Source organism: Callorhinus ursinus, unplaced genomic scaffold, assembly GCF_003265705.2.
Source record: "Callorhinus ursinus isolate GAN/ISIS: 27379988/994484 unplaced genomic scaffold, GSC_fseal_2.0 scaffold26, whole genome shotgun sequence".
Lineage (NCBI taxonomy): Eukaryota > Metazoa > Chordata > Mammalia > Carnivora > Otariidae > Callorhinus > Callorhinus ursinus.
The window spans coordinates 4,594,454-4,618,645 of record NW_027397088.1 but is presented as its reverse complement, the minus strand read 5'-3'; the positions used below and the strand labels follow the sequence as shown (position 1 = coordinate 4,618,645).

Genomic DNA, 24,192 nt, shown 5'->3' with positions numbered 1-24,192 from the left:
GACAGCCTGTGCAAGGACTTTCAGACCCTCCTCTCTCTCCCTGCAAGCAGGAAATAAATCTCCCATGGGAGAGGTACCCTCCCTATACCAGAAGGTAAAGAGACATCCTTACCTTCAGAAAGAGGGAATTCAGGGCTGAGAAGTCTGTATAAACAACCCCTGTTACTTTTAACTAATCTACTGCCCAGCCCCAATTCTGTTTAGAATGTCTTGCTGATTGTGGGGTGCCTGGGTGGCTCAGTCGGTTAAGCATCTGACTTCGGTTCAGATCATGATCCCGGGGTCCTGGGATTGAGCTTGGGTTTTGTGTTCAGCAGGGAGTCTGCTTCTCCCTTTCCCTCTGCCCCTCCCCCTCCACTCGTGTGCACTCTCTCTCTCTCTCCCTCTCTTAAATAAATAAATCTTAAAAAAAAATTCTTACTAATTAAAGCTCCCAAAGTTAAGTTTTCTTTGTCTTGTCAATTCCTCACAGATTTATTGTCTCTTTGTCTAAAAATAGAATTTTATTATTGGGCCTCCATGCACATTTAATAAAACTTCAGGGGTTTTTCTTCTGCTAATTTGCTCATGTAATTTTAATTCTTAGTCCAGCTGGAAGACCTCAAAAGATAGAGGGAGAATTTTTTCTTTCACCACTATACTAATAATATTAAGATCCCTTGGGGGTAACAAGGATGAGAGGGACTGTATGGACAGATTCACAGAGATTTGAGGCCTGAGCAAGCCTCAGTATTCATCTGCAGTCTGACCTTCCTTCCTAGTCAGGAAACGGATACACTACGAACACAGCTAGTTGAGCATCTGCAGTGACAAAGGAGAGGTGACCACGTACAAAGTACAAGAATCAGCTTAGATGAACTTGAACTTTTAAATGACCTTCATATGCCTGATTGCTGCGTGAAATTTGGAAAACATAAAAGTGCACACAAGAAAATAAAATCCCATTCCTGAGAGATTGTCATCATGAACAATTTGGTCTGTCCCTTTTTAAAATGGTTTGATGCCCGGGGTTTGATGATACATGATGACATTTCCCAAATGTCTAATTGTCAGAAATCAAGGGATGGCATTCTGGTGGGAAGAACGGTATTGGCTCTCTGGCTTGTTCAGTCATTCCACAGGTATTGAGTGAGCATTCCTCAGGTGCCAGGCCCTGTGCTGGGCATTGGGTACGCAAATATGAACGAGACAGTTATACTTCGTCCCTGTCCCCATGGAGATTACATTCTCTCCAGGAAAACATGACTAACATTTAGTTACGATTAGGAATGAAGGCAGGCATTATGAGATTGTACAACGGTGTCTCCTGACATTTCCCAGACTCACTTTGTCTGGTTTATGCTAGAATTAGCCTTGCTACCCAGTGGGGCCTGCGGACGGTGAACACTGGCATCTCCTGGGCAGTTGTCAGAGATGCAGACTCTCAGGCCCATCCAGACCTAATGAATCAGGATCTGCTTCTCAACAGGCTCCCCAGGGATTCATAGGCACATTAGGGTTTGAGAAGCACTGGTCGAAAATGTGAGTGGGAATCAGCCGGCCAAGGCAGGTGGTAGAGGGTATGGGGAAGTCCTGTCAGGCCCGTGAGTGGGTGCTGGGTAGAGGCGCCTGGCACTTGGAGATGGTGAAGACAGGCCAATGTGGATGGACCAACGCCAGACAAAGGCTGGTGGGATGAGCAAGGGAGATCCTCAGTTTGGGGCTAGCTATGGGTTGGGACCACTTTAGATCCTCTTGGAGCCTTCAGTTTCCTCATCGGCCAAGGGACCATTATCCTCCCCACCCCCTATCGCCGCGGGCTGTTGGGCGGATCAGATCAGTTAATGTACTGCAAATGTTCAGAGCTGTAGGCCCTCCCACTGCTCTTCTTTTGAAGAAAAACAGAGAAGAGCTATGGTCTGCAGGATGCTCCCCAAATTTCCTTACCGTGCCTGGAACTGGGGAGGTGAAACTGAAAAGTAAATCCTGGTGCTGATGTGAACAGTTTATCAAACGCTCCCAAGCAGCAGTGACGAAAAAAGGCTCTTTAGCTGTGATTTTGCATATTGGTGGATGTAGAGTGTTAGGAGGGGGGGTTAGACATGGTGGAGCCGGTGGGGTTAGGGCTGCCCTGCGGCCAGGACGCCTCCCCCATCCCCGTCTCACTTTCTGGCGTGAGCCCCCAGCTTCCTATGGTGTTAGACGCAGAAGGAGTGCAACACTGAGGGCCACCCAGAGAAGTGGCTACCAACCTCTGCACAGTTTTTCTGTTAACAGTGAGGCCTAGAAAGGATAGAACTTAAAGCAAAACAAAACAATAACAACAAGTCAAAACAAAGCAAATGCAGAAGAGAAACAGAGAGATACCTGGGTGGCTCAGTCGGTTAAGCACCTGCCTTCAGCTCAGGTCATGATCCCAGGGTTCTGGGATTGAGTCCTGAGTCAGGCTCCCTGCTCAGCCGGGAGGAGCTTCTCCCTCTCCTTCTGCCCCTCCCCCCCTGCTGGTGCGTGCGCGCTCGCACACACTCGCGCTCTCTCTCTCTCTCTCTCTCTCTCTCTCTCTCTCTCAAATAAATAAAATCTAAAAAAGAAGAAGAAGAAGAAGAAGAGAAACAGGGAAACAAACATCCATTCAAAAGTAAGGTCTTGAATTTCATTGACTCTTATTAATCGGATGGACGTATCGGGTTTCCCAGGCTCTCACCTACACCACGGCTCTCCCTCTCTTGCACCTGTGTAACTCTGCACCAGGCTGGGAAGATGCGCAGGTGACCCCAAGAGCTCCTCTTCGTTCTCCGTTTCACATTCTATTATGTCAGCGCAGGCCCTGAGCGGGCTACTCAGCTTCATTTACAGCCTGAAACTGCTCCTCCTCCTCTGTGTCTGGTCCTCAGGCTTACATCCCACAGGCCCGCAAAGGTGTCCACGGCACACTTTCTGCCATCTTCCACGTTATTTGTCCTTGTGGCAGACATGGGCTTTTCAACATTCTTGTTTACAATTCCTAATTCACATAAAGGAAAGTCCAGGCCAAGAAAGTTCAAGTGAGCAGTGTGAGATTCAACAGCTGGAATCTGTCAGGGGCTGGGCAGGACCAGGAGTCAGAAGTTTTGGTACTTGTTTCAGAGATTTTTTTCATCATCATCATTAGATAATATTTAAGTAACAGAGATATACTAAGAAGGAAATCTCGGGGCGCCTGGGTGGCTCAGTCGGTTAAGCATCTACGTTTGGCTCAGGTCATGATCTCAGGGTCCTGGCATCGAGTCCTGGGTTGGGCTCCCTGCTCAGTGGGGAATCTGCTTCTCCCTCTCGCTTTGCCCCCCCACCTCGCTCGTGCTCTCTCTCACTCTCAAGTAAATAAACAAATACAATCTTTTTTTTTTTAAAGAAGGAAATCTTATTAGCGATTTTTCCCACCACCCAGAAGTGAGCACTCGGGAGCACTCTGGCTATGGACTTCCAGCCTCCCACAGTACCCATGTCCTTTTTAAAAATTAGTGTGCACATTCATGTAATTCAGAAATGTATATAAGAACATTATAGATAAATGTTCTTGACACCCTTGTAATCTGGACTCATTCAGCACCCCAAAGGTTACCTTTATGAATTTGGCAGGTATCTTCCCAAATTTAGTACTGTTTTGTTATATATATCTTTATTCCTATGCTATATCCATCAGTCATCTTGTTTCTGAGATCTATCCATACTTATAGCTGATCCATTTTTCACAGCTTTATAGTATTCTGTCATGTCACTAATTTATTCACCCCACTTTTGATGAACATTGAAGTTCTTTCCAATGTCTTACTGTGACAAACACTACAGTGAGGAGTGTCTTGGTACCTTTCTGTCAGTGCCAGTGTGGAAATGCTTCTCTAGGATTGAATCCTAGCAGTTGTTGGGTGACAAGTCATTCACATTTTCAATTTTAACAACCACTGCTAATCTGCTTTCCAAAGAGCCTGCTCCAACTGATGCACTCAAAAATCTGTCTGTCCATAATCCTGCAAAAATTCTTGTTGATGTCAGACTTGCCCGAGTATCATTTTCAAAAGTTAAATGTGACTGTCAAATGTTTCTACAAATATGGCATGAACATGTGTCACAAATTTTATTCCCCTCATTAATTAATGTGAAAATTTGTAAGATGACAAAGCTGACTCAACGACCATTTGGAGAAAAAGGTTTATATCATCCTTAAAAATATATTAAAATAAGATTGCTAGACTAGATATAAAAATGGTTAATGCCCTACAGGGCAATAAATGATAAACTGTGAAGTTATCTCTGGGGCAAAAATTATTTGCATTCCATCAAGCACAAATCTACACGTTAATATATAACCCTACAGAGTCTTACCCTTTCATTAATAGTAAATAGTAACATCAAACAATGGTACATTCTCCTAGAAAATTAAGTAATCCTTGGGCTTTAAAACAACACCCAGTAACTTTGAAAGGACATACACTGAGAGGGGGTGACCATCCTCTTGGTCTTCTTTTCAGATTTGGGATAATTTTTCTTAACAGATTTTTAGAAATCTGTATCAATGCAATGGATGAAAAATAGTTCATTGTGTTTTAATCTGAATTTCTGTAATTTTTCGTGGCTTTGGGGCAGTTGTTATTTCTGGTTTTCCCTCCTTCTGGGTCTCTTCAAACAAACATCACTGATAGGAAAATACTTTCTTCTCTTTGGTGACCAGGAATGCCTGGCACAGACTGAGGGGCAGTCTCACAAAGTTAGGTCTCCTTGGCAACGGGGGACCCCAGACATGATTGTTCCTAGGAAAGTGTTTACAGAATGCGTAAAAGCACCTTAATTCTGGCCTTTAAAGTCCTAGCAATGGCTGTTCAGCCCAGTGGCCTGGAGAGCAAAAGGGTGTGTGTCCTGGGAGGGTGGCTGCGAGGGAGGCCTCAATGGGGCTTTGTTGAGGAAGGAGGAACGCAGCCCTGCGTGGCTCCTTGAGCCTCTGCCCTCAGGCCCCTCGGTGCCCAGGGCAGACTCCCGCGGTCAGCCTATCAGTCGCACCACACTTACTGCCACCACGGTGGGGGCAGGGCATGCCAAATTGCCGAAAAGTCCTTCTCCCAGTTTACACAGCAAACGGGGACCAAGACCAGCACAGGGAGATAAAGATAAACCTAGATGGTGAACCGTGGAGATAGAATACCTCAAGTCACTGGAGCAGTCTGAATAAACCCTGGTGGCCGTGATGGGAGGTGGGGGTGGGTGGGTGGGAAGGGGGACATATCTCGGGCTGGATTGAGTCAAGTGACCAGCAACCTGCCCTCAACCTCTAACGTTTCTGTGCCCTAGGTGGGCTCTCTGTGCTTTCTAGAACTCTGCAAGGCGCTGAAGGGGGGCCTAAGCCCTGGCTCTCCCACCCCTGCCTAGGGCGATGTGAGGTCACAGGAGACACTTCTGGAACCAGCTTCCAATTCTTAAATTATTGCTTGAAATTATCTTCCAATTAGGAACAGCCTAAAAAATAGGCTGTGAATCACGGCTGCTATAAATCCCAGTTTCCAAGGTGGGCAGTTTCCCCAGTTCGACTTTCGAAATCCCAGACTCACAAAGGGCTCCCAGCTCACTCCGGGGGTTTCTTTCCCAGGAGACTCCTTTCCCACCAAGGTTTGTCCCACTTCTTAGCGGGGGGGGGGGGGGAGGGGGAAACCCCCTCTCCTGTTGGAGGGCGACCGCTTGGCTGGCTGGCCAAGTCCTAATGGACGCCCGTTCCCTGTCTGTGTGTCCCGCCGCGTCCCGGTCTGTCTGCAGCGGGTGTCCGGGCTGTGTGTGGCACGACTGGAATGCGCGGGGGGCGGGGGGGACGCGGGGCGGGGAGCGGACACCGGGCGGGAAGGGGACGCTGAGCGCGGGGCGAACGCGGGGCGAGCGGACCTCGGTCCCCAGCCCATGCCCCCGGCCCAGCCCGGGCTGTGTGTGGGCGACGGTGCAGAGACTAGGGCGAGAGCAACAGTCCCGACGCCCGGCGCGTCCGGACCCCCGCCCCCCCCCCCGCCCCCCCCCCGGCACCGCAACCTCCCTCGCGCTCCGCCCAGCCCGGGTCCCCGGCCCCGACCCCCGTGCAGTTTCCTTCGCTGTCGCCGGCGGGGCAGGACGCGCAGCCCCCAAGCCGAGGGTTGCCGAGGAGCGAGACACGGAAGAGAAGAAAGTCTGCCCCGAGAACCCCGGGAGCGCAGGCCTGCCCCGCCCTCCCTCCCCAGCTTCTCGTCCAGTCACGGGCCGGCGGCTCTGGGGCCGGGAGGGGAAGGAAGCGGCGGGGGCGGTCCGGGTCCGGGCGGGGGGCGCGGAGGCGGGGCCCGGCGCTCGGGTTTCGGGCCGGCTCCCGGCGGCCGGGGGTGCCGGCTGCCCCAGCAGCGCGGGCTTCGCGTGGGCGGCGCGGGGCGCGGCGGGCCAGGCCACCCCCTCCGCTCGCAGCCCGCGGCGCGTCCGCTCACCCGGTGGAGGGAGGAAGGCGGCGGCGGCGGCGGCGGCGGCCTCGACGTCGACGACCGCGCCGCCCGCGATGGGAAGTGCCTTATAAAGACGCAGCTCGGCCCGGCCCGACTGACTTGTCGCCGCGCTTCCCCGCGAGTGCGCGCGGAGGCTGGGGGCGGACCCCGGACAGACCCGGGTCACGACGGACTCTGGTCTTTGACAGCCGCCAGACGGACCCCAGCTCCGGACAGATCTCGGACGGACCGCGGCTCCCGGTGGACTCCGGCCGGATCCCGGCCCCGGGCAGACCGCAGGCAGACCCCGGCCGGCTCCCCGCTCCCGACAGACCTCGGACGGACCCTGACCCCGGAGAGACCCCGGTCCCGGGCAGACCGCAGGCACACGGCGGCGGCCCGATCCCGGCCCCGGAGACGTCGGACGCACTCCGGCCCGGGACAGATCCCGGCCCGATCCCGGCTCCGGGCAGACCTCAGGCAGACCCCCGGCCCGGCGAGCGGGCCGGAGAGCGGGCGGGGGCCGAAGGCGCCCCCGGAGGCGGGGGCATGCGCGGCCCGCGGCATGGCCTCGGCGGTGTTTGAGGGCACCTCGCTTGTGAACATGTTCGTGCGCGGTTGCTGGGTGAACGGCATCCGCAGGCTCATCGTCAGCCGGCGCGGCGACGAGGAGGAGTTCTTCGAGATCCGCACCGAGTGGTCGGACCGCAGCGTGCTCTACCTGCACCGCAGCTTCGCGGACCTCGGCCGCCTGTGGCAGCGCCTCCGCGACGCCTTCCCCGAGGACCGGCCGGAGCTAGCGCGCGTGCCGCTGCGGCAAGGTTCGGGGGCGGCGGGCACCGGGTGGGGGGAGGGAGGACGGGGGGGGCGCCTCGGATGGAGTCTTACGGGGAGGTGTGGTTGCGAGGTCGTTTTACAGTGCAATGCAGGCCGGAGGGGCAGTTACTGAAGCCGAGATTGCGGCTTTCCCCTCCGTCCCTGGCACGGGACAGGGGACGCTTAGATCTGCGCCCCCAAATGAAGGGCGCCCAGGGCGGCAGTGGTCGGAGGACGAGGAGCCAGCTCTTGGAGCCCTGAGGCCCTGCAGGCGGAGATCGGCAAGACGGGAGCCCCGACTGTCCCCAAGGACGAGTCACTGACCAGTACCAGTACAGCGCCCAGTGTCGGGGTGACCCCCAGGTCTCTCAACCCAGCCCCTGCTCCGGAGGGGCGGCCTCCCTCCCTCCTCACCCTCGGGAGGGCCGGCTGTGACTCCCGCCCCGCCCCGAAAGCGACAGGAGAGGGCTGGTGAAATGTTTGGGAAGAGTTAACAACAGTGTCCGATTGGGGTCGCGTCGTGTCTGGCAGCCGCCCCCCTCGGAGTGCTCCGCTGGAAGGGGCTGCGCCTCTGGTCTCCCGCGACAGAGGAGCCCGAGTCCGAGGTGCCACGCAGCCTTCTGTCACTCGTACGGATGGGCCTCCGTGCTGCCGACGGCAGGGGAGAGAGCCCAGGTCCCCACCCCTGGGGTGGGACCGCACTGGGGTTTGATGAACTGCGGCCCGCCTCCTCCCTGGCCTTATGACTGCGCAGGCTCCTGGGGCCTCGAGTTCTCAGAGAACCGCTGTGGCTTCCCATTTCCTACTCCAGGCTGGCGCCCATCCCACAGGCTGCTCTTCGGAGGCCAGGAGGAGAGGCGGCTGGAAGAGGGAAGGAAGAGCGTGAGAGAGGCTGAAGTTGAGCCCAGAAGGGGGAGGGGCGGGAGAAGGCTGGGGGAGAAGGGGCCGGGGAAGTCTGTAGGGCTCTGAGCAGTCCTTCCCTCCGCCACCCGCTGTGACCACCTGCAGCTCTGAGAATGGTCACACTTCACCCAGAGGCCTTCCTTTCCACAATCTCCTAAACAGACCTGGTGGCACCTTTGGGGGGCATCTGCTGAAGCTCAGGGTGGCGCAAACAAGTCTCCTTAGCTGCTGGTCGGCCTGAGGTCTGAAGATAACCTCTACTTCCTCCTGCTGATCCCTCGCCCCAGTGTGTGAATTATATGGATAATTAGCTCAGTTCTCATGACACATCCTCTGGCAGACACATCGTTTGGAAAGGCTCCCAAAGCCAGTGAGTTTGAAGGCCCTGAGTGAGATGGCCTGCCTTTCATGCTTCTCGTTGCTCCCCAGATTCTCACATTTATTGCCATTCCAGAGATAGTTGAGTGTCATTTCAAGCATGGCAGCAGTGTTCCTTGGCTTTGCTATTTGGGTGTGTATGTTGTAGTTTTTAAACAAATGAATGCCAAAATCAGGAAAGCTTGCCTGAAGGAACAATGGTTAATTCAGTGACTTACCTCGTTTCTGGAACGAGGCTGGCCATTAACAAATTAGAGCCCCTGAGCGCCGGCGGAGGCATATGCCCTTCCCTGTCCTTGCCAGGTCTCACTCTGGTCAGGTGCCACAGCTCAGCTGGGACCCCAGGCAGGCAGATGGGCTGGAATTGGCCTCCTCCCCTGTAACATAAGTAATAGTGCTACTTTTTTTTTTTCTTTTTGGTGAGGATTCAAATGTATAGTATAGTGTCTCGTAATAGTCAGTAAGTCCTCCATACATACTAGTTGTGACTGTTAGCCTCAGCATCAGCTGCTCCAGGCAAGGGTTGTAGCCAGTGCGGAAGTTCTGGGATCTGGTAGTGAAATAGACTTGCCTGGAGCAGAAGGGTGGTGAGTGTGAGACACCCAACCTGCCTTGCACACGCCCTGGCTCCGACCCACCTGTGCTCATGGCTCGCGCTTAGTTGTGCTGGCTCAGTTCTGGGTTCCTGAAGTGTAGACGCAGAGAGTGTCTCTGAAGAGAGAGTGAAGACAGGTTTAGGAAGAGAGGGGTTAGCAGGGAGAAAAGAGGATTCAGAGGGACAGGAGAGCTGCTCACGTATCTGAAGGAGGGAGAAACCGGTTCTGGGTGTTAGCTGTGCTGCTGGTAGAGGTGCGCATGGGGAGAGGTGCTGAGGCTGAGAACCAGTGATTGGGTGGAAAGGGCTTTATACTGGAACTGTTGGCCCCGTTTGCCTGGGCTGGAGTCCTCTTCAGCGGAGACCTCTGTGAGGGCTGGGCCGGCAACCCCTGGAGGGAAGGAGGTGGGGACCTGAGGCCAGAGGAAGGGATGACCTTAATTCTTTGTTCCGGTCCTTGATTCTCTGCCTGGAGGCAAGCTGGTGCTGCCCCAGGGCACCCCTTGAGTTCTGTTGTGGAATCCCAGGGGAAGCCCTTTTCCTTTCTTAGATTCTTTTAAGTCCAGGGGAAATTGTTCACTGAATCAAATACATAATAGTAACGTCAAGAGAAGATTCTACCTGACTTCCATGCGGATTTATTATTTGCATAAAAAGGTTGTCTGGATATACAAACTGTAAATACAAAAGGCAAGCAGATGCATGTGTTGTATGGGAAATGTCACGTTTCCTCAGGATAATTCCCCATCAGATTCCCTGGCTTGAAATTTATTGAAATCCTTCTGGGCTGGGTTAGATTTGTGCCCTCTACTTTCATTAACAAGCTTTGTGAGCAGATCTGGGTTTTGGAGCTCGTGCTGCAGCAGGCTGGTAGCTCTTACAAATGTCTGACTGAATGCCCTCACGGGGCGTGAAAGCCTTAGCCCCCACTGCATTTTTTTTAATTTAATTTAATTTTATTTTATTTTATTATGTTATGTTAGTCACCATACAATACATCATTAGTTTTTGACGTAGTGTTCCACGCTTCATTGTTTTCATATGACACCCAGTGCTCCACGCAGGACGTGCCCTCCTTAATACCCATCACCAGGCTAACCCATCCTCCCACCCCCCTCCCCTCTAACACCCTCAGTTTGTTTCTTGGAGTCCATCGTCTCTCATGGTTCATCTCCCCCTCCGATATTAAAGGGTTGCTGAGCCTTTTTCTTAGTCCCTCAAGTCTTGCAGTGGGGGAGAGTGGAGAGAATGTGCTTTTCTTTCCCTTTGGCACACACATGTGGTGTTAGACTCGGGGACCATCCGTGGCCTTGAATGTTTCACAGTGACGCACGTCCGAAGGTGCTTCAGGCCCTGCACGAGTGGAGGGACCTCGCTCACTCACTTACCTTCCTGGCTTCTCTTGGGCAAGGCTGACCTCAGGACTTGTCCTGCGTCTGTGCTCCTCCATGCTTTTCTCTTAGAGTCTTGGCTTCCCACCTCACCGTCTTCTCCCTCTGGATCTGAGGTCCTCACCCATGCTTTCTGGTGCCCCAACCCAAAGAGATGGAGATAGCTGCTTCCTGTGGATATTATCTCTGGGTGATCAAGGGGTTCCGTTTGGTTTTTCTACACCCTACACCAGTGGGACTGAGTCTTGAACCAGAATTCCCTCCGCATAATACTTGCGTGGTCCGGGTTTCCTGCCCGTGGTCAGGGTCTCCTGCCCGTTCCATCTCTTACATCTGAGAAGGTTTACACATTAAAACATAAACATGCAGACTCTCTGACTGACTGTTTGGGGCTCTTTGACTATTTTGATTTTTTTTTTTTTAATAGCACCAGTTTCAGGCCTTGTGAAGTCTGAGCCATCCTGGTCACCACTCCAGCAAGAGATTATATTTCCCAAGTAGTCAGGTGATCTTTGATTCTTGATTACTGTGAAATCCAACATTTTGGTTTCATATTCATTCTTGCAGTGAGTGTCTGCTGGGTGCTTGCTACGTGCCAGGCATCATTCTCGGTGGTGGAGACACGGCGGTGATCAAAAGAGACCCCCCCCCCAAAATTCCTGCCCTCATGATTCTCATATTGTGTTTGGGAGAAATCCAAACATAAACAAAGATAAATAAATCATATGTTAGATAGTGATAAATATTCAGAAGGAAAAAAGTAAGCAAGGAAAGGGGCTATGACTTCAAGGGGGAGGAATTAACTTTCAGATAAGCTTCTCCAGAAAGTCTCAAAGGAAGTGACCTTTGAGTCCAGACCTGAAGGAAGGAAGGGAACAAGCCACTTTGTCAATACCTAGGGAAGCAAGCATTCTAGGCAGCGCAAGAGCAAGAGCAAAGGCCCTGAGGCCAGCAAAGGACTGGTGGCTTCCAGGAATGAGCGGAGGAGGCCATCATGGCTGGAGCTGGGAGAAGGATGTGGAGAGTAGGTGATCAGGGAGGAGGGAGTGGGCGGATCTGAGCTGCTGTGCTGAGAAAGACTGGAGGGGGACACGGCGGGGGGGGGCAGAGGCAGTGAGATGGGGGACAGGTGCTAGGCTGTGGGGCCAGGTGCAGCAGAGCAGGTGTGAGAAGTGGTCAAACACTGATGTGTCTGACAGGGAGAGGCAGGAGATTCCCTGAGGGACCCAATGTGGGAGTAAAGGAGGGTCAGGGCCTGCTACAGCTTTTGGCCTGAAAAGTGGGACTTGCCGTTCACTGGGAGGGGTGGGGGAGCCTGCAGGAGGGCTGGTGGAGGGCCCCAGCTTGAATGTGGTATTTTAGCATTTTCTCCAAATAGGGTCAGGTCATTGAGGGCTGGGGTATGGTGCTAGCATCTAGGTCCCTGTTCACCTTTATCACCAAGGACATTAATCTACCTTCAGACACGTAAATGGTGTGGTCTTAGATTTGAGATTCTGAGGACCAGAGTTAAGGCATCCAGGAGAGAACCAGAAAGGGCTGGACGCAGATATGCTTGCCCAGCTCCCACAGCCCAGACCGTGCTCCCAGGCCCTGAGCCTGCGCACTTATTCTCACATGGACTGCAGGGGAGAAGCTCTGTTCCTGCTTGCTGGGGGTGGCTCTGCCCTTTGCTTCCAACACTGCTCCCCACCCCCCAGCCCCTGCGTTGCTTCACTTTAGGGCATCCTGCCCCTTCAGACAGGGGCAGCTTTTACTTCCCACAGGGATTTTGGGGATTTCTGATTCACAGATGTATTTCTGAAGCTCTTCTAGATCCGTGGTGCGTGCGCTTCTCCCAGGCCCCCGGGGCAGCATGCTGTCCCAGTCCAGCGCCCCTGTGTCTGCCCCCATGTAGCCTGATCTCTCTCTGCCTTCTGTTTTACCTTGCTTCCCCAAACGTGCACCGGGGCTTCGTTGCCATTTCCTTTCCAGGTGCTCCGGGGCCCGCTCCTTTCTCTGCAAGTGGCCACACAGCTGAATTGGTTCTTGGTCCTGTGAACTCATCCCATCAGCTCTCCGACTGTGCCGGGAGGTCCCAGGTGACCCGACCTCACCTCTCCGCTAGAGAAGGAGCCAGCCAGAAACTGACACAGGTGGTTCGGTGGCTTGCTTCTAGGTCACGGTTACTTTCCACCAAATTCCAAGGGAGAAACTTAGCCTGCTTCTCAAGCAGACAGCACCGGTGAGCCTCCCGGTGGCCTCCCGGCTGCCCTCGGGCTGGCCTGCAGGGACACGGGTCCCCTTCCCTTCTAAAACAAGTCTGGGCCTGGTGTGTCTCTGCTGTCTGTTTCTACAAACACTTTTCCAAAAGATGAAAGATGTTCCTGCGTGGTGAAGAGCCAAGGAGAGGGTAGACTTGAGTGCCAGTGGAAGGTGACAGTGTCTCGCAAGTGAAATAGTGGGGATTCGATCAGTTTGCCACTTCTCGGCGAAGCTCAGCATGGAGTGCAGTGGGATTCAGGACGGGCAGACAGGCTGGTAGTGAGTATGAGCCCCACATGCATTTGCCCCGGGTGGCCTCACTAGTAGACTCCGCTGCCCTGGGCGCCCTCTGTGCCATCCTGGGGAGGGAGTGAGGTGACAGTAACCTGGGGAGTGTGTCCGGACTGGTGGTTGGTGTTGCTGGTCCTCTGAAATCCCTTTTTATTGGTGTTTGTGTTCACTTTTACTTTCTTGGGTGACACTAGGCATCCACTGGACACTTTTGGTTGTCATCACTACAAAGGGGTCCCCCATGTCCTGGAACAGGCTGAGAAGCTCCCCAGGATGACCTGATCTGCATCCTGTCCTTGGGGGGCGGAGGGGGGCGAAACAGGGCAGAGGGGCCCGTATACCATTCTTTGCTGGCCGGACTGTGGCCTCCCTTCAGTGATAGCAGCACAGACCCACGGGCTGGATGATGCGATATTCTCCAGACAGACACCTCCAGGCCACCCTCCTCACCCCGCCCCCTAAATCGAGTCATGACCGTGAACAGAGCCACTTAGCTCTGTGGCTAATTTATACTGGCAGGCTTTCATATTTGTTTTAAGAACAAAACATCTTAATCACCCTTTGCTGATACGTAACTTAGAATCAGCAGGAAAAATCTGATGAGCAGTAATTGGACAGAGGGTAGAAGAGGGAGGAGGGAAGGAATAACATGTGATTAAAACTTTTACATAGAGTATCTTAATCCCAGCAGAAGCCCATCCTGCTTCCTGCGGGAGAAAATCCTCCAGGCCCTGCATGACTGGGGACCCACCTGGGGACACCAGGTCCAGGTGGGAGGAGTCAGGGTCATAGTGACTCTCCTGGGGATATCTCACGGTCCCTGTGGGAGAGGCTCAGGCTGAGTGGTGGAAGGCTCTGGAAGCACACAGAGGCCTGCTTTGTCCCCTGCTACTCGTGCAGTGACTTCAGGCCATCGCTTAGCTCCTCAAGTCCTGGGTGCCTGATTGATGAAATCGCATGATGATATCCCAGCAGGGCTGCTGGAGGGCCCAAGCACTGACAGCCACAAAGTACTCAGAACCAGGCTGGACACCTGAGACCTGAGAGCTGCCGGCTTTGGACTCAGGAGCACGGGTCCCTAGAGCTTCTGCCCTTTGCTCTCGGACACACAGCATCCTCACTGAGAGTCGTCCAGATGGGCGAGTGTGGGTCCGGCGCCCCACCTGCTGCTCCTGACCGCATCCGCTCCCCGGGCACCCCCCCACCCCATCCTCGGGTCCCTAGGAGGCAGGGATGGTGACAGCCCCTGCCCAGGCTAAAAGAGGGAGCCCACAAAGGGGGTCACTACTATTACATACCTCAATGGGACCCCTGCAGATGAGGCCTGTGGCTTTGCCGATCCAGAAACTAGAATTTGGTGCTTGGCAGGGGTCAGGTTTGGGGACTGTGCTCCAGGGGGCAATTTCACAAGGCAGAGATTACTGTGGAAGCTTAGGGTGACTATATATTACTGGAAGAAATACAACTGCCATGTGGGTAGAGTTCCTGTGAGCAGAGCCTACATGGGAAGCCAAGACTCCCCAGTGCCCCCTGTGGGTAAACCCCTTAATGCAGTTTGTCAGGCCTCCTTAGGACCTCCACACTTCCTGACCCCACTCCCCCTTCCTCTCGTCCCTCCCTGGACCCCTGCATCTGCTCGCCCTTCAGACCTCTGACCCTGGCGAGGGTGGTCCCCCTGCTGTGAGTCTTCCTGGCCCCCCAGGTGACACCCTGCTCTTTGTGGCCAGTGTTTGCCCTGGCTAGCAGGAAAGCTCTTGGGGAGCCCGGGGTCCATCTGTCTTTCCAGCCCCAGTCCCCCCACCACGCGATAGGGTGCCCGGCACAGAGTTGGGAGCCAGTGGGTAGTTTAGGATGAGTGGGTGAATGCGTGCTTCCTGTTTTGCAAGCCTAGCAGGCGATGGTGTGCCCTAAATTTTACCTTTGATGTTCCAGGACAGACTTGCTGCGGGAGTGGCTTCTGAAATGCTTTAAGTGGGAAGTTCAGTAAGGGAATTGTGCTTTTATTGGGAGAGAATAATGAAGAGGCGCAGGAAAGGAGGGACTGGGGAAGGGTGCAGTATGTTGGAGTCTGGCACTCATTCTCTCCTGCTGATTAAAGAACACGTCATTCAAGGGGGCACCTCCCAGGTGCAGGAAGAAGCAGAGAAAGGAGGATCTTCTCCTCTGAGCCCCTTCTTGGATCCTCTGGGAAGTGCTGTTTCTTCTCTGCCTCTTCTGTGTCCTCCTGCTCTTTTCCCTGCCCTGCTCTTCATTCTCGGAAAGATGCAGAGGAGAAATTAATACCCAGCAGCTCCCACCTTTTACAGCTGGGTGTGAGCATCGCCAAAGTGGGCAGCCTAATGCAGGGAGGGTGGGAGGGAGAACCTCACCGGGAGTGAGGGGGAAACGGGCTTTCTGTCCTTCCAGAAATGCTACGTGACACCCCACACATGGAACGGGGAGACCTCCGTAGAGTAGAGGAACCATGGGCTCCCTGGGAGTTAGGACTCCCACTGAGACACTTAAGTGTGCACTGAAGAACCCTTATGCTCTCAAGCACATCATTTCTTACTTTCCACTTCTTGAATGTCAGCTACCTATTTAGAAAACAGGTACTTAGGAAATCAGCATTGAAAATTTCCCTAGAAGATTTAAAATATTTTGCTTCTAAAATTCTTATTACGGGCCACCTTTAAAGAATACCTATTTCTTATGCATGCAAGATGACCGCGCACTCCTCGCCTCACCGGAGGCGTCTGCCTTGCTGTACGATGTGCTGATGGACACATTTATTAAATGGAGAAGGAAATCTTTAAACCTAATTTATTATTTGACTCAATTTGAAAGTTCGCTTTACAGAAAATTTCCCTAGAGCTCTATTGTGTGAGTCTCCTCTAAGAGATGTGTTCTTGGGGGTAATGGGCACTTCTTAATGTGCTTTGAAAAGGACATTCTTCCTTACCAACTGATCCAAGAGGCACCTTGTCTTTATTTCAGGAATGATGGCAGAAGGCACTCAGGTTAGATTCTGACCTCCAGGGCGCCTGGGTGGCTCAGTTGGTTAAGCGACTGCCTTTGGCTCAGGTCATGATCCTGGAGTCCCGGGATCGAGTCCCATGTCGGGCTCCCTGCTCTGCAGGGAGTCTGCTTCTCCCTCTGACCCTCTTCCCTCTTGTACTATCTCTCATTCTCTCTCTCTCAAATAAATAAATAAAATCTTAAAAAAAAAAAAAAAGATTCCGACCTCCAGAGTCCAGCCGTGGAGGAAGCCTGGCACAGTTACCAGAGTGTTCATCCCAAAGCCTCCACTTACTGAAAATGTGGGACTTTGGACCCAGGGTTTCTGAGGTTAGGAAACTGGTTTGTTTAAGTTTGCTCTCACTGATAAGTCTTTGTGCTGACTCCAGCATGTTCAGTTTCAGTTCCAAGAATAAGTCAGGTGTTTGTGTTTGCATAAAGAAGCTAATCCTGGGGGCACCTGGATGGCTCAGTAAGTTAAGCATCTGCCTTCAGCTCAGGTCATGATCCCAGGGTCCTGGGATGAAGCCCCACGTCTGGCTCCCTGCCCAGCAGGGAGTCTGCTTCTCCCTCTCCCTCTGCCTGCCGCTCCCCCTGCTTGTGCTCGCTCCCTCTCTCTCTCTGTCAAATAAATAAATAATCTTTAAAAAGAAAAAAAAAAAGCTAATCCTGAAAATGACAGAATCACATTTTAGTTTCTCAATTTTCAGTGCTAAAGTAGTTTAGAAAGAAAGGGCACCCTGGCTGCTCTAGGCTGATTTTTGGCCCCCATATATATTTAAATCAACTCACTGTAATTGATATATAATCAATCAATCAAAGATTTCGCATTCAAATCTTTACTTGTTTGAGACTAATCTGGTTAAAACTTCTGCATCACAAACTGGGTAGAGTGAAATTTTACAAATGGAGTTATATTAGTGATTATGCTTTATCAGAAATTAGAAAAATTTCCAGGGGCTGTGAAGTCTTCTGAGTCTACCTCCTAACAGTTAAAATGTGCTAGTTGGACTCTCCTCCCTTCTGTCCTAACGAGGCTAAACCCGGTTGGTTCCACAGAGTGCTACCACCCCCTGCTGGCTACTTCTGGAATGACAGTCTCATAACCAATAGACGCTCTAGTTTTTCTGTTCAACTGCAGCATCACAACCCTTTGACAGCCTACACTTTTTGTTATTACCATCACAGGTAGGAAAACGGAGTCAGACAAGATCCCCACACAATTCTTGTTCCATCCGCAATATTTGGAACATAAAAGCCAAAAGTATTTAGATTATTGTATTTAAGCCTATTTTTGAAAATAAGCTTTAAAAGTATTATTTACTGTAAACAGTTCCTATTTGGAGAAGCTTTACCAACCATTAAAAACCGAAGCTGTTGGGTCACAAAGGAAAAAGACAGCAGGTAGGGTAGAAGGAAACCCCAGTGCGTATAATCTGTCTGGGGTAGCAGTCCTTCATGAGCTCGGTTCTTGCCACCTGCCCCTGGAAAGTAATACAATGTCCCACGTGCATGTTCTGTTCACAGCTTCACCTTTCAGCGCTGTCACGTTTTGAGAATTTATAATCATTTCGGGTCTCGCTGTAGGTGTCTAAATTTTCCACCCCTTATGAAACCGAGAAGTCTGAAGGAAGGAACCCCTGTGCGTATGAAATTTTAAAATGAAGATTTAGTTGCACTGTGGCCGTTGTGGGTCTGTCTTTCTTAAAAATATTTTCCTAACACATGTAAGGTAGCCATCATTTGATGGGAGGCACTTTTAAAACCATTGAGAAGGGTGATGTCCGGGGCCCCAGAATGAAGGGAAAGGTCAGGCTGCGGGGAGCCACTTGGAGGGTAGTGACTCTTTCATGCCCATGTGTGGGGTGTTGGGGGAGCTTGCTGTGCTCTGAGCTCTGGTTGGTGGTGGTGGCTGAGGTGTCTGCTGCTGTTAGGGGGGTTTCACAGCATTCAGCTGGATCCATCATTTCCTGAATCCCTCTGCCTTTGATTAGCTGAGGCCCCTGCTGGGGAAGAGGCCAGTGCTGGTTGTTGCCCGGTGGATGCCTTTCCTTAGAGAAAGGAGGACAGCACCGTAAGGAAGCTGATCCACATTGTCAGCTTGATTGTCACCCGGGAAGCCAGGATGGAGAAGCAAATGATAAAGTATGACCCAGTTAAAAAGCAGTCACCTGTCATTTTTGTTCTTGCTGCGACAGATTCCAGCCATCTTCCTTTGCCTGGTTAAATTTCCAGAGCCTCCTTTTATTTGGGGGCATGTTTACATTTCCAAGGAGTACCATCTGGCTGCTGTTCAGGAACATAAAGACAGGTCAAAGGAAGCGGTATGGTTCTGCACACTTCCACAAACAAAATCAAGCTGGCATGGCTGATGACTCACACACGATGCCACTTGGCTGTCAGGCCTGTGACCTCGAGCTGGTTGGCAGCAGGTTCTGGTCAGGGGCTGGCTGAGCATGGTGCTGGGAAGCATGAGTTTGGGTTACTATCCTATGGGGCAAGATGGAGAACACCCACAGAAATCACTAATGCTTGACTTCTCTGCCCTCTTCTGCAACTTTAATCAGTCAACAAACAGCCAGTAAACATCGAATCCCCTGCATGAGTCAGGCCCTGTGCTGACTGATGATAACTGAGCGGAACAGAGGCACCTGCTCCCCTCAGGTTTGCACACGGTGGGCTTGGGGAGACCCGCGGGTCCAGGAGCAGTCACAATGCTGAGCAGTGAATACTGCAGAGGTCAGGAAAGTTCTCTGGGAGCCCAGAGGCAGCTCGAGTTCCCTCTTCGGATGTGGGGAAGGCTTCACAGAACAGATGGCATGCGCCCACCCCTTAAGGGATGGGTGCGATGTTCCCATTTGTGAGCCTGGAGGTGCAGGGAGGGCAGGGGGGTGTGTTTGGTTAGTGTGGACCTTTGAGGTTGGTAGGAGGGTATGGGGAGTCTCAGGGCACAGAGCTGGTAAGGTGGGCTGGCATTGATCAGGGAGGGTACTTCTAGCCTTTTTATACTTCATTCTGGAAAATAGAATACCCTACCAGGAAGATAGGGCTGCCAGATAAAATACAGAACACCAAGTTAAGTTTGAATTTCAGATAAATGGCGAATAATTTTTTAGTGTAAGTCTATCCATACTATTGCATTATTCACTGCTTATCTGAAATTTATATTTAAATAGGTGTCCTGTTTATTTGCTAAATCAAGCCATCCTAAAAAAAAAAAGATCAGTATAGAGCAGAATGTATTTATCTGACTATATATATAACTTTGAGGTTATAAATAAACCCAACTGTGGGCTGAACATTAGTTAAATCAAAGATGTACCCAAAAAATACATCACTAAGGCAAAAATGCAAGAATTATTAATCTACTAAAGATTGTTCAATTATGATTTATATCCTGTAAAATGGGTATACATATGCTGCATACATTGATCATCCAAGAAGCATCCAATCTTTCTCCACATGTACCTACAGAATATAAAAATATGACCACCGTGTCATCAACTTGATTCGTTTAAAACTTGTATTCTAGAGGTAATGAAAGTTGAACTTGAATAATAGTTTTGTTCATCCTAGAATAAAGCGTTCGGTGGGGATGATTTATTTAATTGTCCTCTCTTTAAAAACAATTCTCCAGAGGGTTTTGCATTGGGCATCTTTCCTGTGTAGACTCCCTTGTAGCAAGCAGAAAATGAAAGCATTTTGGTGCCAAGCATGCGCGCGCGCGCGCGCGCGTGTGTGTGTGTGTGTGTGTGTGTGTGTGTATTTCCAAGCAAGGAATTCGGGGCCTGGGGAAGAAGCATCCTGAGCATCTGGCACTCTTTTCTTTCTTCTCTCTGCTCCCCAGAATGTGCAGGGGGGCGTGGTGGGGCCTGGTAACCCAAGGAAGAGGGGAGAAGGTAGAGAAGGCCCCGTACCTTTCTCCGGTGACTGCTGGGGTGTCATGCTGGGGTGTGTGCCTGGGCCATGTGGACAGAGGCCCCAGGTTGCTCAGCAGGTGAGCCACGGCCCAGCCAGCTGCCTTGGGCTCCTGACCCCTGACCAGCTGCTGGCTGGCCGCCTGGGCCCGCGGGCAGGCCCAGACAGTCCCTCTGACACCCGAGGCGGCCTGTGCTTTAGGAAGTTGGGAGAACAATTCCTGGCCTTGGCCGCGATTCAGGCTGCTTGAAGGATCCCCCCTGCGACAGTGCGGGCGTTCAGACATGTCCTCGCCCTGTGTTTGGGGCTGCCCCTGGTTCCAGGGACTGTGTGTTCAATCATGTAGTTTATAGGAAATTAACTCAATGACTTCTGTAGGCTCAGTCGATTAATTGCCTGAAAACCAAGCCTTTCTCCTACAAAACCAAACCAAGCCGGAACTGAAAACCTTAGACTCAGCAACTGATCATAGTTCTGGGATGATCCCAGAGCCTGGTTTGGTAGTGGCTCATGGGGACCGTCATGCTGGGTGGCACGAAGTATGGCCAAGAGGCCAATGTCCTGGGGAATGTCATTCCCACATCTCTAGGACACTGATGTGTAGAAACCGAAATGAGGAGAGACCGGGTTCTTTCCTGCTCCCGGGGAGACGGAAGCGCACCCAGGGCTCCAGGCCACCAGCTGTCGTAGTTTACAAACAAAAAGTCTCTCCTTCCCAACCGCCACTCGGGGCCCCTGTTACGGGTAACGAGAGTAGATGTTCAGATTCCTGAAATGCTGTGAGTCATACCCACTTTGCTTCTTTTTCTGGGTGAAGATCTGACTTTCCTCCTTCCAAACCTAAGCATTTAAATGACTCATCTAAATATGGGCTCCATTTACATATGCTCTGTGGTGAGGTCAGCTGAGCAAGCCCTTTCCCCATGTGGTTGGGGCTGGGCAGGTGTGGGCCACCTCCCCTGGCTTGTCCAGGCTGTTCACGGGGCTGGCCCAGACTATCCCATTCAGAGGGGACTTTCATCCCTGGCTTACACCTGCCTTCCCCACTCATTCCACTGTTCCCAGCCTGCCAGACTTCTCCTTTTGGGGGCGGGGTGGGGGGACATCATCCACCCTAGCACACATGTAAATCATTCATTCAGTCACTGAAACTTAAAATGAGGTTGAGAGCAGGGCTTTCAGAGTAGAGCTGAATAAATACACCCAGACATCTTAGGTGGAGGGGGAACGCTGGGCCATGGCCTCCTTGTCATGGGGATATCTGTTGTTCTGTATTTAATTTAGGAGCACATTTCCTGGTTTGGGTTTTGTTTTTGTTTTTGTTTTTTTGACTTTAGGCTTTCTGTCTCAATTCTAGGACTGGTGGCCATAAAGGATGCCCACGATATAGAGACCAGGCTTAATGAGGTGGAGAAGTTGCTAAAGACCATCATAAGCATGCCGTGCAAAGTAAGTACGATCTGCCCAGGGCTGGGGGTGGGAGCTCGGGACACATCCTGCCAGCTTCCAGATAACCAGTGCACTTGCTCACTTACCTGCTTGCTCCCTCCCTGGACGTATCAGGCCACGGGGAGGGGCAGATACAACCAGGGGAAAGGAAGACTTTTGTGGGCTCTTTCGGCTCCATTGTTTTCTCCTTGGTAAGAAGTGGAAGTAAGGGGCCTAGGAGATGCTGAGTAGGAAGAGACATGGCCCAGAGCCTGGTTTGGTAGGGCTGTCTGGGACTGCCCGTGGCCGTCCACTGCCATGGTCTTTGCTTTCTTGCCTCTGCTCAGAAGCCCACCGGTCTTGCAGAGGGTGTTTTGGAAGAGGGTGTATGGGAGCCAAGGAGAGCGTTAGCATCCACATTGGCAGATGGCCTTTAAATGAAGCTTTGTGTGGAGTGGTGGTTAAGACCCTGGGTGGACTTGGGGCCCACATCACTCCCGTGGGGTCCATTTCCTCCTCTGCAAATGGGGAAAGTCAGGACACTCACAGTTTATCATAAGGTGAAGGGACAAGTGTGCGAAACCCTGGCATATACCAAGTGCTCAGAAAAATCTCACCATCGAGGGCGCCTGGGTGGCTCAGATGGTTAAGCGTCTGCCTTCAGCTCAGGTCATGATCCCAGGGTCCTGGGATCGAGTCCCGCATCGGGCTCCCTGCTCCTTGGGAGCCTGCTTCTCCCTCTGCTTCTCTCTCTGTCTCTCATGAATAAATAAATAAAATCTTAAAAAAAAAAAAAAAAAAAAGGAAAGAAAATCTCACCATCGCTTCCGTTCACCCCATCCTGTCCGTCCCTGGGGCCCTGCATTTTTGCCACGTGGGAACATTAGTAAGTGAAAGGTGGGCCGTGACCGCAGCCTCATCAGCATGGCCTGCAGAGCCACACAGTCCCCCCGAGCATCTGAACGGCGCAAGGGCATTCACCTCACACGAGGTCATCTCCAGGGAGGGTTCAAGTTTAGTCATTAACGCACCTACTCTCAGTATTCCAGGTCAGAAGTTGTGCTCACCTTCTTTGAAAGATCTCCTCTGGATCAGGTGTTAAAAAATGACAACGTACATAAAATTCAACCCAGCTTTCAGAGTCCAGTGAAAATATCAGGTAAGAGCTAGAGGGAAGGCATGGGGAGGCCAGGTCCTGCTGTGGATGGCCATAGTTTTCCGGAAGCCCTCGCAGTTCGCTGGGCACACCTTCTACCCTTGGGATCCAGAAAGACGATCCAAAAGAATGGTAAGAGTGGGTGGAGGCTGTTACCGGATTTTCATGAGTGTTTTCCACCCACCGACCTACAGTTTACACTTCTCCAATTTCCAAAGGGAGTAACTCGGTATATCAATTGGAACTTTCTTAAGAAACAGTGTCATGATGAACACATTAATGAGGCATTGGGAAGCGAACGACTGTAATCAGGAGTCTAGCCTGCTGAAATAAGATCGTTCACATAATGTGGCAGTGAATTTGACTTTAGGGCACCCAGGACAGAAAGGGGAGCACACAGTTTAGATGTCAATAGCGTTGACACCGGACCACGCCTTCGAGCACCAAAAAGATGAAATGTCCGCAGCAGTAAGAGCGAATGTCGGCTGAGAGGAGCTGCTGGGGTGGATGGAAGGGGACGCGGAATGCTGGGACTTCTCCCTGTTTGGTAGCTTTCTGCATCTGGATTGCACGTGTTGTTAGAGCACTAGTCTTTTATTTTTGCATTACTGTTTTGGTGAAGGCTACGTGCATTTTGTGGGGAAGAGAGCTCCATCCCGGAGTCTCAGACACGGGGCTCCCCCAGGCAATGGACAGTCAGCTTGGTTGGGCCAAAGAGGTGGCATGTGAGTGGGGTCATGCAGGAGTGTGGCCGGTGGAAAGGGAGGTAAGGCAGCTGTAAGAGGAGATAGAGCTTGGCTCAAGGGGAGATCCTGCAGAAGATGTTGATCTGAAGGAAGGAGAGGAAGAGGGATTCTGCGTCCAGCATTCTATTTCCAAATGGAGGAGGGAGGAGAGCAGAAGGAGCAATGCAGGAGGAAGACCCCAGAAGTTGATGAAGAACAGTAAGGAGATGAGAGTGCATCTGAGCCCAGAGCTGTCTCCTAAGAAGGCATTGGGGGTTTGCAGTGATGGGGAGACAGAGGACAAATTGGGATGGTGGTGGCGGATGTCTTTGGTAGAAAAGTGTCCTTACTGAGCTATGTGCCACAGCAGCGATGAGATTCCTAATTGTGTGTGGGGGATGGGTGGAGAGGGTGGGCATGTTCGGGGGACCTGAATGGAAATTGCATTAGGATATGGCTGTGTGTGTGCAGGATGACTGGCAGGCCTAGGTTTTTTGGGGTCTGCTACTTTTGATGTCTATCCAACGTAGCTTCCTGTGTGTTCTTAGGAAGAAGAGCAGGGGTGTTTGGGCATCCCTCCTTAACTGGCACCTAGTATCCAGAACCTTCTTCATAGGAGAAATGGTAGTCATTTATCCTGCTTGGGTGTCTATGGACCCCAGTCTTGAAGGGCACAGCGAGGGCTCTGGGACACTAATTGTCACTCATGGTGGGTTTGATGTGCTGTCACCTAGAGCTTGGGCAAGTCTCTCTTCTTTCGTCCCGAGCAGAAGAGTCCCAGCACTGGTGTCTCCATTTTGCTGTCTTTCCTTCTGTTTTGAGCCAATAGGAGAGCAAAGAGCACCAGAACTCTTTGAGGGCCAGGAGCTGGACACTGGCTTCTGGTTGACCCTGAAGGCCCCAAGCATGAGAG

General features: G+C 51.9%; 1 protein-coding gene across 3 annotated transcripts in view; it reads left to right on the top strand.

Annotated features, from left to right (window-relative positions):
• Window positions 1-6,318: 6,318 nt before the first annotated feature.
• The window catches only part of PXDC1 (PX domain containing 1), a 28,994-nt gene continuing 11,120 nt past the window's right edge, over window positions 6,319-24,192 (top strand). For 2 of the 3 annotated variants that reach the window (XM_025891106.2, XM_025891104.2), the window contains exons 1-3: window positions 6,319-7,258; window positions 21,328-21,419; window positions 22,440-22,557. In XM_025891106.2, coding sequence (XP_025746891.1) covers window positions 7,003-7,258; window positions 21,328-21,419; window positions 22,440-22,557 — 466 coding nt within the window. In that variant the 5' untranslated portion in view covers window positions 6,319-7,002. The remainder of the gene's footprint in view (window positions 7,259-21,327; window positions 21,420-22,439; window positions 22,558-24,192) is intronic. The other variant, XM_025891103.2, reaches the window with a different exon arrangement.